The sequence below is a fragment of the Quercus robur genome, chromosome 11 (genome assembly GCF_932294415.1).
Source record: "Quercus robur chromosome 11, dhQueRobu3.1, whole genome shotgun sequence".
Lineage (NCBI taxonomy): Eukaryota > Viridiplantae > Streptophyta > Magnoliopsida > Fagales > Fagaceae > Quercus > Quercus robur.
The window spans coordinates 25,845,221-25,859,896 of record NC_065544.1 but is presented as its reverse complement, the minus strand read 5'-3'; the positions used below and the strand labels follow the sequence as shown (position 1 = coordinate 25,859,896).

At 36.2% G+C, this 14,676-nt stretch overlaps 2 protein-coding genes across 2 annotated transcripts; one reads left to right on the top strand and one right to left on the bottom strand.

Annotated features, from left to right (window-relative positions):
- Positions 1-1,565: 1,565 nt before the first annotated feature.
- Positions 1,566-4,685, top strand: LOC126707126 (costars family protein). The gene is made up of 2 exons (XM_050406723.1): positions 1,566-1,837; positions 4,215-4,685. Exons 1-2 carry the CDS (start codon positions 1,757-1,759, stop codon positions 4,416-4,418), a joined length of 285 nt encoding a protein of 94 aa, XP_050262680.1. The 5' UTR covers positions 1,566-1,756; the 3' UTR covers positions 4,419-4,685.
- A 258-nt stretch (positions 4,686-4,943) lies between these two features.
- LOC126707125 (KH domain-containing protein HEN4) lies at positions 4,944-13,401 on the bottom strand. Its single transcript, XM_050406722.1, has 7 exons — positions 12,581-13,401; positions 8,997-9,440; positions 8,603-8,878; positions 7,010-7,360; positions 6,846-6,928; positions 6,052-6,163; positions 4,944-5,363 (listed from the first exon to the last, which is right to left on the bottom strand). The coding sequence occupies exons 1-7, from the start codon at positions 13,259-13,261 to the stop codon at positions 5,226-5,228; spliced, it is 2,085 nt and encodes a 694-aa protein (XP_050262679.1). The 5' UTR covers positions 13,262-13,401; the 3' UTR covers positions 4,944-5,225.
- Between the last annotated feature and the right edge of the window lie 1,275 nt (positions 13,402-14,676).

Below are 14,676 nucleotides of genomic sequence, written 5' to 3'. Positions count from 1 at the left end.
TTTGTCCTTGGTACAATCCGAGGAGGTATATTCTAGTATATATTGATTGAAAATGGTTACAGATATGGTTCAATCTGCTACAGTGCTTTCTCATACAAATTTCCGAACCCCTTCTCTTAGGGTCTCCATTCCATTTTATACTATCTTCCCCTAGCATCCCTACCCTCCAGGTGCAAATCAGATCTCTGGGGTTGGTTCTTGTCCCATCAGCACCTCCCTAAAGTCTTTGGGTAGTAGCTGAAAGGTTGAGAATTACTGTTCAGTGATCATTAATGCAGCTAGAGAGTTGTGGTATATTTAATGTGATAGTAGCAGCTTTTCCCAAGATATTTGTAGCTTTCCTATGTCATGTCCCTTCTTGATGTTTATCCTTACCCATGGAACGGTCTGGAATGTTGCTCTTGACGGTAATACACTTCCTCTTACCTCGGCTTTACTCTGTCGAGATGACACTCCTCCTCCGACCTTTGCCAGGCGATCCTGATTGGATTTTACCCCTTTACCTACTACCACTGACCCTCATGCAAGTAATTATTCGTCCTCGAACTAGTTACGTCCTCGGATTGGGCCCCTGGCCCAATACATGTGTAGAGATGTACTCCTGGGCTTTTCTCCCCCACATATATATAAATAAACTTTTTTTATCATATCTATTTGAGGGTAAGGCTATTTACAAATCATCTCTCCTATAAACATTGCAAAAGTGAGAGTTTTGTAAATTGAACTAGTTCTATAATATCAATTTTGTAAATTGTAATTTTTTTTCTTCCCCAAACACTTACTTTGTGTCACTCTTAAGAATTCTTACAATTCTCCCTCACATTTTTTATTTCATTTTTCATCATTAATGTCAAAATCCCATTAGATACAAAATACCTCTAACTTGTCTAGTCTAGACATAACCCATTCTTGTCCTATGCAAATTTTTTCCACCTTAAAAAAAGGATAAGACACTCATGATCCAACCCACCTCATCAGACCCATTGCCATCTCTTTTCTTTCTTTCTTTCTTTCTTTTTTTTTTTTTTTTTTTTTTTTTTTTTTTTTTGAGAAAGAGTATTTCAACATATGGTGTCCGCTCCTGATGATAGCTCTTTATCATCAGACCAAGACACCAATCGGTTTTTGATGTAGATGGGGATTGAATTCCAATTCTCTTATTCAACCATCAGAAACTTTACCAGTTGAGCTAACTAGTGAATGAGGTGTTCATTAAAATATCCTTTATCCCATTTCATCCCCTTCTATTCTTTTCCTTTATGGCTGTTAATATCCCAAACTATATGATTGGTTTTAGTTGTTTATCATATTTTGAAAATGAAAATTCTAGAGTTACAAGCTATTTTAAAATATTTTTCATAAATTGTTGACGTAATGAATGGTTATTAGTAAGTAAAAAATGATATTAGTAGTGAGATCAGATATGGTTATTAGTAAGTAAAAAATGATATTAGTAGTGAGATCAGATAAAAGCTTGTAAGATTTTGGTACAACATCCGTTTGTAAAATTGTTATAAATAGTAGGTAGATGTATATATAGCAATACTCCAAAAGGAGAGTAACATAGACAAATATAAATCTGATTCTCTAGATTTGGCACAAAGTCCAATCCAACAAATATAGGCCACATCCCCTTCCTCGTATTACCAATCTACCATGGTTTGTTGCATCACTCATAAATCATAATAGTGTATAAATAAATAAATCTCAAAAAAATAGTCAGAGAGCAAAAACATTTTGAAAAAAAACAGAAACCATGAACGTAGAAGAAGAAGTTGAGCGACTCAAAGAAGAAATCAAGAGGCTTGGCAAGCTCCAAGACGATGGTTCTTACAAGGTCTATACACTCTTCTCTCTCAGTTTTCTTCATTTCCTTTCCAACACTCTCTTAGATTTTGACCTTCTTTTTTCTCTTTCTTTCTATATATGAATATATTTGTATTAGACCCAGATCGAGAATATCTATATATATATATAGGCTGACATGACATGAATTGCATGGTGTTTGAATTTCTGACAACTGATCATGTGATTTTGATCTGGATCTAGATTGTTTGGACCATGTCAATGGCTGATCTGTAATATGTAGCTCATTTTTGGTAGCTTATCAGCCTTATCCATATGGGAGATCTAACAGTGTCTGTGTTCCTTTGGTTTCTTTTGTTCATGGGAATGTCAAAAAATTGTACAGTTTGAAGTTGAAACATAAGTATTTCTACTAGTTCTTGGCTAATTTCTACTGGGTCTCCAAGCTTTTGTGTTTTTGGGTTATGTCAAATTCTGTAATCTGATCGGATTGCCTCATATCTTTATATATCTATAACACACACACACAGAGACACATTCTGGCAATTAAAGGTGTTTATTTCTCAAATTTAAAATTTGTATACTTTTCGATAGTTTTCTTTACTAATGTAATGAAAATAGAAAATGATCATCTTTATTTGAAATGAATCCATTTCATGGTTTAGATTAGATATTACAAATCTAAAGAGACATTTAGTACTATGTCATTTAAAAGTTTTGACAGTCTGTATAATGTATATACTTCTTTGTATATTTTGTAGAAGTACTAGTGCAATACTATATATGTAATCTATAAGATAAGGAATTTGAATGAAATGCTAGTTAACACAGAAAAAGACAATGCACTTTGTTCAAGTGTTGGTGGTTATTAAGGATGATAGTGTGGGCTTTTTAGTTGACTACTTTGGTGCTTCATTTTTAGAATGTGAGGCAAAAAACCAACTTGGAAATGGTTGATCATGCTTTCATTTATTGTACCTAAATGTCAAGTGGAGTAGGTTGTGAATTTGGTTCTTTACATGCCTAGGCTAGGCAACATCTAAGAAAATTGGCAGACATTTTTTGGTAATGAACTAGATTGCTATGTGCTTAAGGACTCCTTTGTTGGAGTTGGGTTTGAATATTGCCTGTTTTGATTTGTTTTTCCTCGTTATGACTGTTTGATTTCTTGCCGTGTTCTTCATGTTGGTAACACCATAAATCATATATCCTTTTGGACAACAAAAATTTAACTTCAAGTAAGTTGATCATATTTTTAGTGCAACGCTGGAGACTTTCATTTTTCTTTCATGTTTTCCCTTTTGATATGCAGTCTTTGAATAGCAAATGATTTATTGAAGATATAACTTACTTGATATCCTGCTCATTCTACATAACTCCTTTGACCTGTTACCTTGCAAAACCTGCCAACTGCAATGTGAATTCTTAATATCTTATCACCTGAAGAAAAGAAAATGAGCTTTGAGAATGTCTCTAGCAACCTACTTAAATGCCCATCAGAAGTTTGTAGAGTGCAAAAACCACTGCCCCTTACCCTTCCACAATCAGTGCCTTTCCAATTTGATTAAGCCAATATCAGCATATAAAACTCTGCCACTGCCATCCGTGGTTTCTATTCCATATTATTTCTATTATATTCCGCTCGTTTTGTTTTCTAAAGTTTATAATTTTTTTTTTTTTTTTTTTTTTTTGTAAATATTCTATATATTGTCTCTCATCAAAAGAGATTTAATATAGTTTAAATTCTTGAATTATTTTAAACAATCCAAAATTTCCACAGTGAACTTGCTAACATAAACTACTAATCCTTCTAGATCATTGATGTGTTGGTAAACTTAAGGTATAAAGCAAATAGAGAAGGTAGATTGCTCACCTTCTAATTCCATGTTTGCAGTTTTAACAAATTGTTGAATTACTCTTTATTTATTCTATTTTTAAGTCAGAAGGTTAAATTTCTGCATACAAATGCTTTAAAGAGACTGAGTCTTTTATCCCCCTGCATAAAAAGATGGATTCTTCTAATTATCAACCAGATGGACTTTTATTTGCTCAATACCTTTGTTAAAGTAAAATAATTGGCTACCTTTGAAGAAAAAGTGAAGAGTGATAATCTGCAATGCCTGCAAGTGCATGTGTGCTTGTGCTTGTGTATATACATTAACACATTGTATGAATGCTTTGAGATATTTAGAGTATATTGTTCAAAATTCCTGTCAATAATTTGGTTTGATGGATTCCTTTTTCTGCAGCTGACATTATTTGCTGATAATGTTTTCTCCCCATCTGACTCTGCTACATATGACCTTTTACTTCATTCTAAAGCGTATATTAATGTCAGGAATTACCGCTTCAATCTGTTAATTTTTTTTCTTGTTCTCTAATGCAAAATTTCGGTTTGTCTCTGGTAGGTTACATTTGGCGTATTGTTTAATGATGATAAGTGTGCAAACATATTCGAAGCACTCGTGGGTACACTAAGAGCAGCAAAGAAGAGGAAATTTTTGACATATGATGGGGAGCTACTGCTGCAAGGAGTCCACGACAATGTGGAAATCATACTCAAACCCGCCCCGGCTGCTGTGGCAGCAGCAACTAGTGCAGTTGTCACTTAAAAATGTGTGCTATTACTCATCAGATCTCCTTGTGTGCCATTACTCATCAGATCTCGTTTTGAAGTTAATCATGATGTACTGCTCTATGATGTATCTTACTTCTGATATTATGTTTGTTGTCCTTTATTTCTATGTCACGAATTTGAGCTCAGAAGAGGAAAATCCATGTAATATGTATGTCTTTTCCTACAAGGTACCATACTATGTACAATATGAAGGGTATGAACTCTCTTCAGTTATTAATATATGCATCTGGACATTAAGATACGTTCAGGACTTGACCATGCAAGTTAGTTTGAATCATGGGAAAGATCAAGCCATAGGAATTGATGTATTTTCGTGTTGGGTGCAAAATTGTTAAGGATCTTCATTTAAAGATCATACAGCTTGGATCTAATAATGAAAACTCCGCAATGAAATTTGGTTATTTTACAAAACCTTAAGCAGCTACAACGACGTAATGCAAACCCAAGCCTAAGATTTAGGACAAAGCCTTTTTCTGGGGTGAAAGATTTAGGACAAGGCTTTGAAAAATAGAAATGTGGCTCAAACATTTTGTCTTTATCTGTTAAACATTGTCTTTATCTGTTCTTAAAATATGGATCAGCAAAGGGGAATAATTACTCACTATAAAATACACCAGCCAACAATTAGAGCCAAAATGACATGATTGGCATAAATAGAAGGGATGAATCTTCCTAATTTAATGTACACATTTTGACAAAAAAGAAAGAAAAAAAACAACTAATACAAGCAACAAACTGGAGTTGTGTACTCCGAGAAACACTATGAACTGAGGATTATTTGTTATGAAGATCCTGTGAGAATGAATGCATGGAGGAGACTTTGAGCTGCCTGGGTTTCATCGGGTGTCCCAGATATGACGACAATCCTGTCACTTGTTCCAGAAAGAGGTTCATGCACTATGACCTTGGCACCCGATATCTGGTAAGAGAAAACCCAGAAAGTAAGTACAAGGTTCTAAGAATAGATCTCAGAGATTATTAAATATTAAACACTGGTAGCAACCATGGTATGCAAGCATCAGAAAAAGTGCAGCTTGGGATTCCACGAAAACAAGAAAAGAAGAATAGGAAAGAAATAGGAGGACCCGGGGGGGGGGGGGGGGGGGGGGGGGGTGGTGTTGGTGGGTGTGGTTGGTGGTGAGAGTAGAAAAAGCAAAACTAGTCCAAACAACAAAGCTTTCCAGCGAGTAGAGTCAGTATTCTCTTAATCCTTTAAAAACTAAGACTCATCATCACTCCAACCCCTCACCCCTTTGTTCAGAGTGAGAGAGAGGGAGAGAAGGATTTTAAGGTTGTAAACTGTGTTTTAGCAGCCACTTCAGTACATTCCCAGAGTTTTGAAATAATTCATTCTCAAGAATAAATCAAGGGCAACTTTTGGGGCCAAGAGCATTGTCATTTAATTAGCACCTCTTGCTATTTCCAATTAAGACGTCCAGGGTTCAAAATCCTCTTTCCCCATTGTAACTATCAAATTATCCACACACACACACACACACACACACAAAAAAAGGCAACTTTTGGGAAGCTTAAACATGGGCATTCACAATTAATGCCAACATGGAAGTAGTGCTGCGAAAGTTTTCAAATGAAAGTGTGTGGATTACCTGTCTCAAACGATTCAGATTACTACCATTCTCGCCATATACGGAACCAATTACATCCTCAGGAACCATGATCTCCACGGTTGTATTTGTCACTATAGCAGATTTGCTTCCACTGCAAACACCAAATGAAAGTGTCACAAACTAATAAAAGGGCATACAATTACAAAGTTTAGACATTCTAAATCTTTTATGCTCTGCTCTTTTCTCCTTTCCATTAGAAGGTACATGGACAGGGTAGGTGTATCATTGCAGGTACATGCAATGATGCTATGGAAGCTGCTAGTGTATGATCACATCTTATATGCTAGTCACGATTTATTATTTCAGTGTACTAGAAAATATGGGCTTTACATGATTCATTATGCGTCAACTATAACTCTGCACGGCATGCAAAAGGTCCCAGCCACAGAACAGATACAACTGTGCATATAGTGAATTTAACTGATATTTAGGTGGAAGATGTGAGAATGCATATAAGATAATAAGGCACAACAGCATCAGAGTTGATCATAAATTAACACTCATCATTGTTTAAATTTTAACTTGAACAGGATATTTCATTAACTCTGCAGATCTCATTCAACACTTCATAGTGCAATATCATTGGATGTAATAATAACCAAGTCTTATTCGTAACAAGCAGAAGAGCTTTGCGTCTGAGTGTAAATGCAAAGAACAGATGTAAACAAGAAAGCAACATGATCGAAGGACCTCAAACATATTGCTTATTTGATAATCAATTACAGCATGGATAATACTCATAAAATGCATGCTATTTGTAGGGTATTACTGACCCGCCTAGCTCCAAGCCACCTTTAAGTGAAGTCAATCCTCTGCCAACATCAGGGTTGCTTCTTAAATTTACTCCACCTGCTGACTGCAACCAAACCCACCCGTAAGAAGTAGCAAAATTATGAGAACTTCTACACACAAAGAGAGGGAGGAAGAGAGATCTTACTTGTGATGCCCATAACCTTGGTGAAGGAGGACGATCTAAACCATGGGAAATTCCAAGATGATCCATACTTTGAGTTAAAGGAGTATGTCGACCGAGACCATGTGAAACACCAACTAAAGGATCTGTACTTTGAGTAATAGTATGTCGGCTGAGACTATGAGAGACACCAACTGATGGATGATTTCCAAGAGAGACAGGATCTCTTATTCTTCCATAGGGGCTGGTATCAGTTAATATAGAGGAACCGCCCCGTGCTCCAACATTGTTCTGTGTGCTTGAGAAAAGGTTATCTCGCAGTCTACCAGTTACATTATACAATGCATCTTGCACATTTGAAAGCTCTCCTGAAATCTGTCAAAAAAAAAGAAATCATAAATGAGGACCTTGCTGCATTTAGAGATTATCCTATTTGACTTTGGCCACCAAAAACCAAAGATTTTACTAAAAAATCCGAATTATTCAGTTTGCTTAAAATTTTCTTTGAAGGATGAGTACATTAAATTACAAACCCAAACATGAAATATAAAATGCAACAAACTATTAAAATCTCTATAATTTATAATATTCAATAGGACTGTACACCGCCATGTACAAGGGTGATTTTATTTGGGTTCAATAAATTTTCATTACTTATCCAACAAAAAAATAAAAATATAAAATAAAATAAAACATTGGAAAGGACTTGAAGGACAAAATTTTGGCTGCTTTAATGAAAAAATTATCATAAAATATTGCTAATTTAATATCATAAATATTGGTAAAAAATTATTGTTTTAGGCTGGATTAAACAAAACTGTCATCAAGAATATGCTGCCAGGATTTTTTTTTTTTCCTTGGATGGCGTGGAGCCTCACCAAGGCAGGGCCCCATAGATACACAAACCCTGCTTGCCAAAACTGGGTATCAAGTAATCAAGGGGAACTCCTAACAGGGAACGAAGCCAGGATGCAGCCAGCAATATAATCAGCAAGATCCTAAACAAACAAACTTTTGAGTCATTTACTTGTTTCTTTTCTGAAAAGTAAACACTGAGTCATTACTTGCAAAATCCATAAAGTGTTTTTTCTATAATTCCAAGCTACAATATGAAGGAACATTTAACCATTTTTTTTAATCTGGAAGTCCCAGAATCATTTCTGCATACTAAATATAACCCAGATTCACTCCCCTCTGGCTTCCGACCCACACCCCACCAAAAAAAATTCCAACCAAGCAGCTAGCGTGGATCAAACACATGACCTTCAGATCTCAAATCTGACGTTCTTCCAACTGAGCTATCCCCCGCTTGGACAGAAATCCCATCCAAGGAAAAAAAAATCAATAAAATTTATTTTCCATCCTTCCATTGTACTTAACAAAAGAAGTGATTCACTGATGTAAGGGGCAGAGTTGTGGCAAAATAAAAACAAATAATTCAATCCAAAATAGGATTTTGTGTTGTGTGTGGAAGCAGCCTAATTCTGTATTGAATTGAGCCGTCTATTTTCTCATTGTTGAAGGCTGTTTTATTTCCTGCTAAGCAGGTCCTTTGGTTGAATGAAATATTACTTATCATCCAAAAAAAAAAAAAAAAAAGAAAGAAGTAACTCACACCTGCACCACTTGATCATTCTCTGACACACACTTTGGGACCTGTTCACCTCCAATTATTCGTATGCCAGTACCTGTAACCTTGCGCATCTCTGAAACTATCGCACCCCCTTTTCCCAACAAACAACCAACTTGGTTATGTGGGACTACAATCCTTGCATTTACAGTTGACCCCTTATTTGAGCCTGAATCTATCCCCTTCTCAATGCCTGCCTCTATAGATCTAGAGAAAACAAGAACAATTGCCTTCTGCGCTGGTGAATATCGTGAATCAGGGTTCTACACAAGACAAAACCAACCATAACACCAATTAATAATTTAATAACAAATACACCCATAAATAAGGACAGGTAAATCGTGAAAGATAGAGATGAAAAAGAAACACAAACTGACAAACCTCGGATGCAGTAACGGTAATCAGTCGTTCATCACACTCAGCTATAGAAGCTCCAACACTTATACTAGCACCTGTCTCATTTTGAAGAGCCCTAACAATGGAACCCCCTTTTCCAATTACACCTCCAACCCTATCATTGGAACAAAGAATCTTAAAAGTAACATCCTGAAATAAGTTGTTTGTTTCCAGAGCAGGAACCCTGTCAATTTCTACTGACAATGGATGAATTCCTGAAGCATAACTGATTGAGCTACTTGGCATAGTGGGTAACCCTGAGTTCCTTTGAAGAATATGATCTACACGCAGTTCAGGCAAAGTCTCACGGGCAACTGCTTCCAGAGGTTTGCTTCCAGCCATCCTTGTCTTGTCAACTGGAGGACAGTCTTGCAAACGGCGGGAAACGGCAACAAGTGCTTTCTTTACAGCCAAAATATCCCCTTCTATCTGCCACAATGTTGATCCATTTTCACAACCAGAAATATATTGTCTAATAATAAACAATAGAAGGGAAGCACAAGCATAGGATCAACATACATAACTGTCACTCTAGAAGCTGTACTAGAATACTCAATTATTAAAATTGAATATATATATTCCTGTTGGTAACTTACACATGCACCCAATGGGTTTTTGAATCAACATCCTCAACTCCCCACCCATTTTTATGAGGGAAGGAATTGCCATCTGAGCAAAGAGCCCATTGGCAAAAAAAGTAATTCTTTTTTTTTTACCTATCAATAAAAAAGAATTACTTTTTTTGCCAATGGGCTCTTTGCTCAGATGGCAATTCCACCTCATAACCATTAATTAAAGGATAACAACTAAATACAAGCAAAATGGAAAACTAATTATGGCTTATCATACAACAAAAGTTATTTCTTTCTTTTAAAAGTATATTTTTAGTACATTTCCTATGTACTGGGCTGTGTTCTTTTTAATAAAATTTTTATGTTACTTATCAAAAATTAAAATAAAATAAAATAAAACAAAATAAAATAAAAAAGTATATCACAAAGATTTATACCATGTTTTGAACCTGAAATGCACACAACCTCACTTTCACTCAACAAGTTCATCAGTTAGGATTTGTCTCTTTCGATTGATTAGGTTTATTGAATGCTTCTTTCTCAACAGAAAATTTAAGAAAATTTTTCAAAAGGTCGCTCTATAACAGAGATTTCATTTTTCTGAAAAACATTACAATATTGTTTTTCAATATATCCTAACTGACCCATTGAAAGAATAAACTAAGTTCTCCTTCATGATTTTGGTGAATTTTCAAAGCTAATTTTCCCCACTTCTAAAAAGAAATATCTTTACATACACAAAAGGAGCCTTTCAGAAAAATAATTGTCCAATTAGCCCCAAAATTCTGAGAGAACATCCATAAAAGATGGACTTTGCTTGAGTCCAGTGCTGGACACGGACACAAAACCTGTACAAAAAGGGCCACATGTTGCACCTGTGTCCTGTCCAGTGTATTGGAGCACTGGATGAAAGGTTTCTCCACCCATAAAAAATTTTTTTTTTTTAGAAAGTCAACCAGAACTATAGGAGGAGGGGCTTCACTAGACAAGAATAATTAACAGATGCCCTAAACAAGAAATTGAAGTGCAATATCTAAGATTTAAAACAATAGGAAACCTCATATTATAAATCAGAGGTTACAGAAGCACAAAGAAAGAAATTGACCAAAGTTTCTCCAATAGATCAGAGACCTAGACCACCCTAGAGATTTTTACTTCTTACTTGAAAAGAAAGCGTAAAGGAAAAAGTTTTTTTTTTTTTTTTTCTTGGGGGGTGGGGGGGGGGGGGGTGTTGTTGTGAAGACCCCTACCGAGGTGTGATAATAAAAACTTAAAAAGTTCTAGCATTTATTTCTACCTAGATAAAGCAAATCATGGCTAAAATGAAATGCCTTCAAACAATCTAATAACACTACCCAGAAATCTCAACAACTCTTTTCGCAAACCCATTCCACTAAAAGGAACCAACATCTAAACCAATGGCAATCAAAAGAGTTAGCCTGTCGATGTGTGGAGAAGCTAACAGAGTTTTTAGATTTCTTCTTGTTAGAATATTGTTAAATGAACTGCAAGGGTGGGGGGGGGGGGGGGGGGGGGGGGGGGAGGGGGAGCCTTTAGAGGCACAAGATGGAAAAAGATGAGGAAATTTTACTCTAGAGGCACTCATCTGAATCACCATCCCACATGAAATATAATTCCACACAAGATTCCCACATTCTATTCAATAAGATCAAAACAGTAACCTAAGTGTGATCAACTTCTAAATAAAGTAATAAACACAATACTCTTGTCATCTGTAGTCTTACAAAACTAAGCATATGAACTTCGATTTAAAGTAACGATCACAATACTTTCGCAGCCTCAAAACACTAAGCACACCCTTAATTCCACACTTTGCTTGCAACAATTGTATGCCATGGAAATCTCCAAAATAATTTTACAATTGAACTTCACTTTTGGATATAAGATTCCCCCAACCTAGCTCTCCTTGTTACTTTGAATGAAAAGCCAAACCCTGATTCACATAATGCTCTTCTTTTCACTAAACCAAGTCTTCCAAGTAAACATACAAGATACCAATCTTTAGGGCAACTTAAATAGTATCCAATAAGAAGATATCAAAATATTGGCCGAAGTTGATTATATTGACATAATTCTACTAAGGAGATGCAATCAGTTTTCATCTTGGTTTTCACCGACATATGTCCAAATGGATACCAATAATTCCCCACCTTCACATTCCCTCATACAGTCCTACTGGAAGGCCTTAGTACTTAATTGGTCATATACCAACATCCTAACTGAAAAAAGGTGCTAGGTGATGCAATTCTCCTTCCAACATTTTGCAATTGAACTCTCAAACAAGCTGTTATTGAACCCCCAATACCCATGAAAGAACTTAATAAGGATCATACAAAAGAATTTAACTCTGTTGAGTAATAACAAACATAATTTTTTTTTTTTTTTTTTAAACCCCAACGACTGAGGTAACTATAAAGGAAAGGCCAGAATATGATGCTGCCAACAAGAGCCATTCATTGAGATGAAAGATGCAATCTTTGAGATGGTACTATAACTTCAGGCAGCCACTAACAAAGCTAATAAAATCAGCAATACACAATCGCAGTGTCTAATGGCCTAAAAGTCTAACCATTCAGTAAATCATACTCAGAAAGACCTGAATTATATCGGTTCAACAACAGCACTTGAATTTGAAGGACGTTTGACATACGCAAAGAATTTGCCAACAAGAATATGCCAACCTACTCTATGCTTTATGTTGGGGGACCACAGTTTGACTCTACAACTACTCTAAAAACAGGCCCGCGTGGCATGATGTCGAATGTCATAAAAGATTTGAGTGTGTCTTCCTCGTCACTAATTGGTTTTGAGGTGGAATGGCACAGCACAGTCCGACACTTTAAAATGCCATTTATCACTAACTCTACAATCAACCTAGTTCAGCAAGTCCAAAAGTTTTCAACTAAATAACCACACACCAACTAAAAAAATCAACACACATTGTAATAAAAACCCGAAAAACACGAAAAGCTATACCTCAATCATCTCGTCGGAAGGGGCGGCGCAAGCCGGCAACTTGTCGGACAAAACCCTAATTTTAGTGCCACTCTCTTTCCTAATCTTCTCCACAACCTTCCCTCCCTTCCCAATCACAGAACCAACCTGAGCCGCCTCCGCCAAAAGCCGGCACGACACGACCCCAACCCCGGCCCCGACGCCGTCACTCTCCGCCGCAACCTCCAGAATCCTCTCGAACACCTTCACCAACGCCTCTTGCGCCTTCGACACCTCCACCACCTCCTCACCACTCCTCCCAAATGCTTCCTCCTCCTCCTCCTCGTCTTCCTCAACTTCGCTCTCGCTCTTCTTCAAACTCAGCTTGCTGCTCAGGTTCGAATTCGCGACGACCAGTATGACCCGATCCGGCGACTCGTTCGGAGTGTCCACGATTCGGATCCTGGCGCCCGTGCCCTGCTGCAGGGTCTTGATGACGTTGCCGGACTTCCCAATCACCCCGCCGATTCGCGACGCGTGGCAGAGCAGCCGGAACGCCACGTGGCCAGGCGGAACGGACAGCGGCGGGTGCTTGTGCCGCTTCGAGGATCCGTTTGCCGAATTCGGGTTCGGGTCGGGCATGGTGGTGGTGGTGGCGGTGGTGGAGGTGTAGAGTGTGGAGTTCGGGCGTTTTGCTGGTGGAGTGAGAAAGTTACTTCCCATTATCTCAACAGTCTTTCACATATAAACACACGATTTATGCTACACACACTCTCTCTCCCTCTTTCTCTCTCTATATTTTGTGTTTTCTCTCTCTCTATATGTATAGGTTTTTAGGGTTTTAAATTTTTCCTTTTTTTTCCTTTTTTTTTTTTTTTTTTATGAAATTTGTCTGTTTGTGTGTATATAAGAGAGAGTTGCAGAGAGATGAGAACGAGAGGGGTTTTGGGGCTAAAGTGCGCGGCCCCTAAGGAAGATTAGGGTGCGCATTGCGCTTACTATCAGTGTTTGAAACGTCACCGTTATTTATGTTCACTGTTCCTTTTTTGTGTGTGTTTCTCAAATAAAAAAGATACTCAGTATTGTCGAGTCATCTCACATCGGTAAGTTATAATATTGAGAAGAAGTTTATCACTTGCTCTGTAACACTAATTGCCGCATGCAATTTTGGTGTTGACATGTGAGTGTATTCCCTTATCTCATCTTTCTTCCCCTATATATATATGTGTGTGTGTTTCTCAAATAAAAAAGATACTCAATATTGTCGAGTCATCCTACATCGGTAAGGCGTGATATTAAGGTGTGTGTGTGTTTCTCAAATTATTAAAAAAAAAAAAAAAAAAAAGGAGGATAGTTAACTAAAAATTAAAAATATTTATTTTGCTTAGAGGTCTATGACTTGACTTTAAAAAAATGTATACCTTGAAAATGAATGAAAATAAGTAATTTTTTGTTTAATATAATAGTTATAAAAATTCTTTTTCTTTTGTATCATTGGTTTCACATGACACATCTCAGCATGGACTATTATATGATGATGACTTCACACAATACTTAATTGCAATTAAATCTACTATCCACCACCAACATAATCTATGTTATCTTCATAGTAGATCTACAAATTGCTTTCTCATATCCTCCATCATTTAGAAGGTGACTGAAGTAATGATTGTATGTAATGTATAAATTTTATTCTTTTACAATATAAAATAATTAAAATAAAATTTAATGTTCAAGAAATTTTTTGAAATAGAATTTTAAATTTCTTAAAACTTAGTTAATAGAGTTTCTATTTTACCTAAAAGCAAACTATCACAATTAATGAGAATTTAACCATTTTTTGCAAAGAGAAGATAAACCATAGGTCCAATTTTATTTTATAGCATAGGATGTTACCGTTAGATTCATACCATGCGTAATACATTAGTCTATTATGATAGTTCTAAATAATATCCTAATACCTATTTATATGAGTTTTCTTTTTAATGATGCCATAAAGGATGAAGTTTAATAGAAGTTATTTAAGATCCAACGTATCCAATAAATTTTTTTTTTAACGTGTAATTGCAAAAGTCTTTTAATTGTAAACTCTAAAGAAAAGTATTCAGAATGATCACATCATTGATACCATATCATGA

Excerpts from the sequence above, each read along its gene's own strand:
- LOC126707126 (XM_050406723.1), top strand. The coding sequence starts at position 1,757 with ATGAACGTAGAAGAAGAAGTTGAGCGACTCAAAGAAGAAATCAAGAGG. Across the intron at positions 1,838-4,214 it reads AAGACGATGGTTCTTACAAG|GTTACATTTGGCGTATTGTT; the intron begins GTCTATACACTC and ends TGTCTCTGGTAG.
- LOC126707125 (XM_050406722.1), bottom strand. The coding sequence starts at position 13,261 with ATGGGAAGTAACTTTCTCACTCCACCAGCAAAACGCCCGAACTCCACA. Across the intron at positions 7,361-8,602 it reads AGAATGATCAAGTGGTGCAG|ATTTCAGGAGAGCTTTCAAA; the intron begins GTGTGAGTTACT and ends TTTTTTTGACAG. Across the intron at positions 6,164-6,845 it reads GGTGGCTTGGAGCTAGGCGG|TGGAAGCAAATCTGCTATAG; the intron begins GTCAGTAATACC and ends TGGTGTTTGCAG.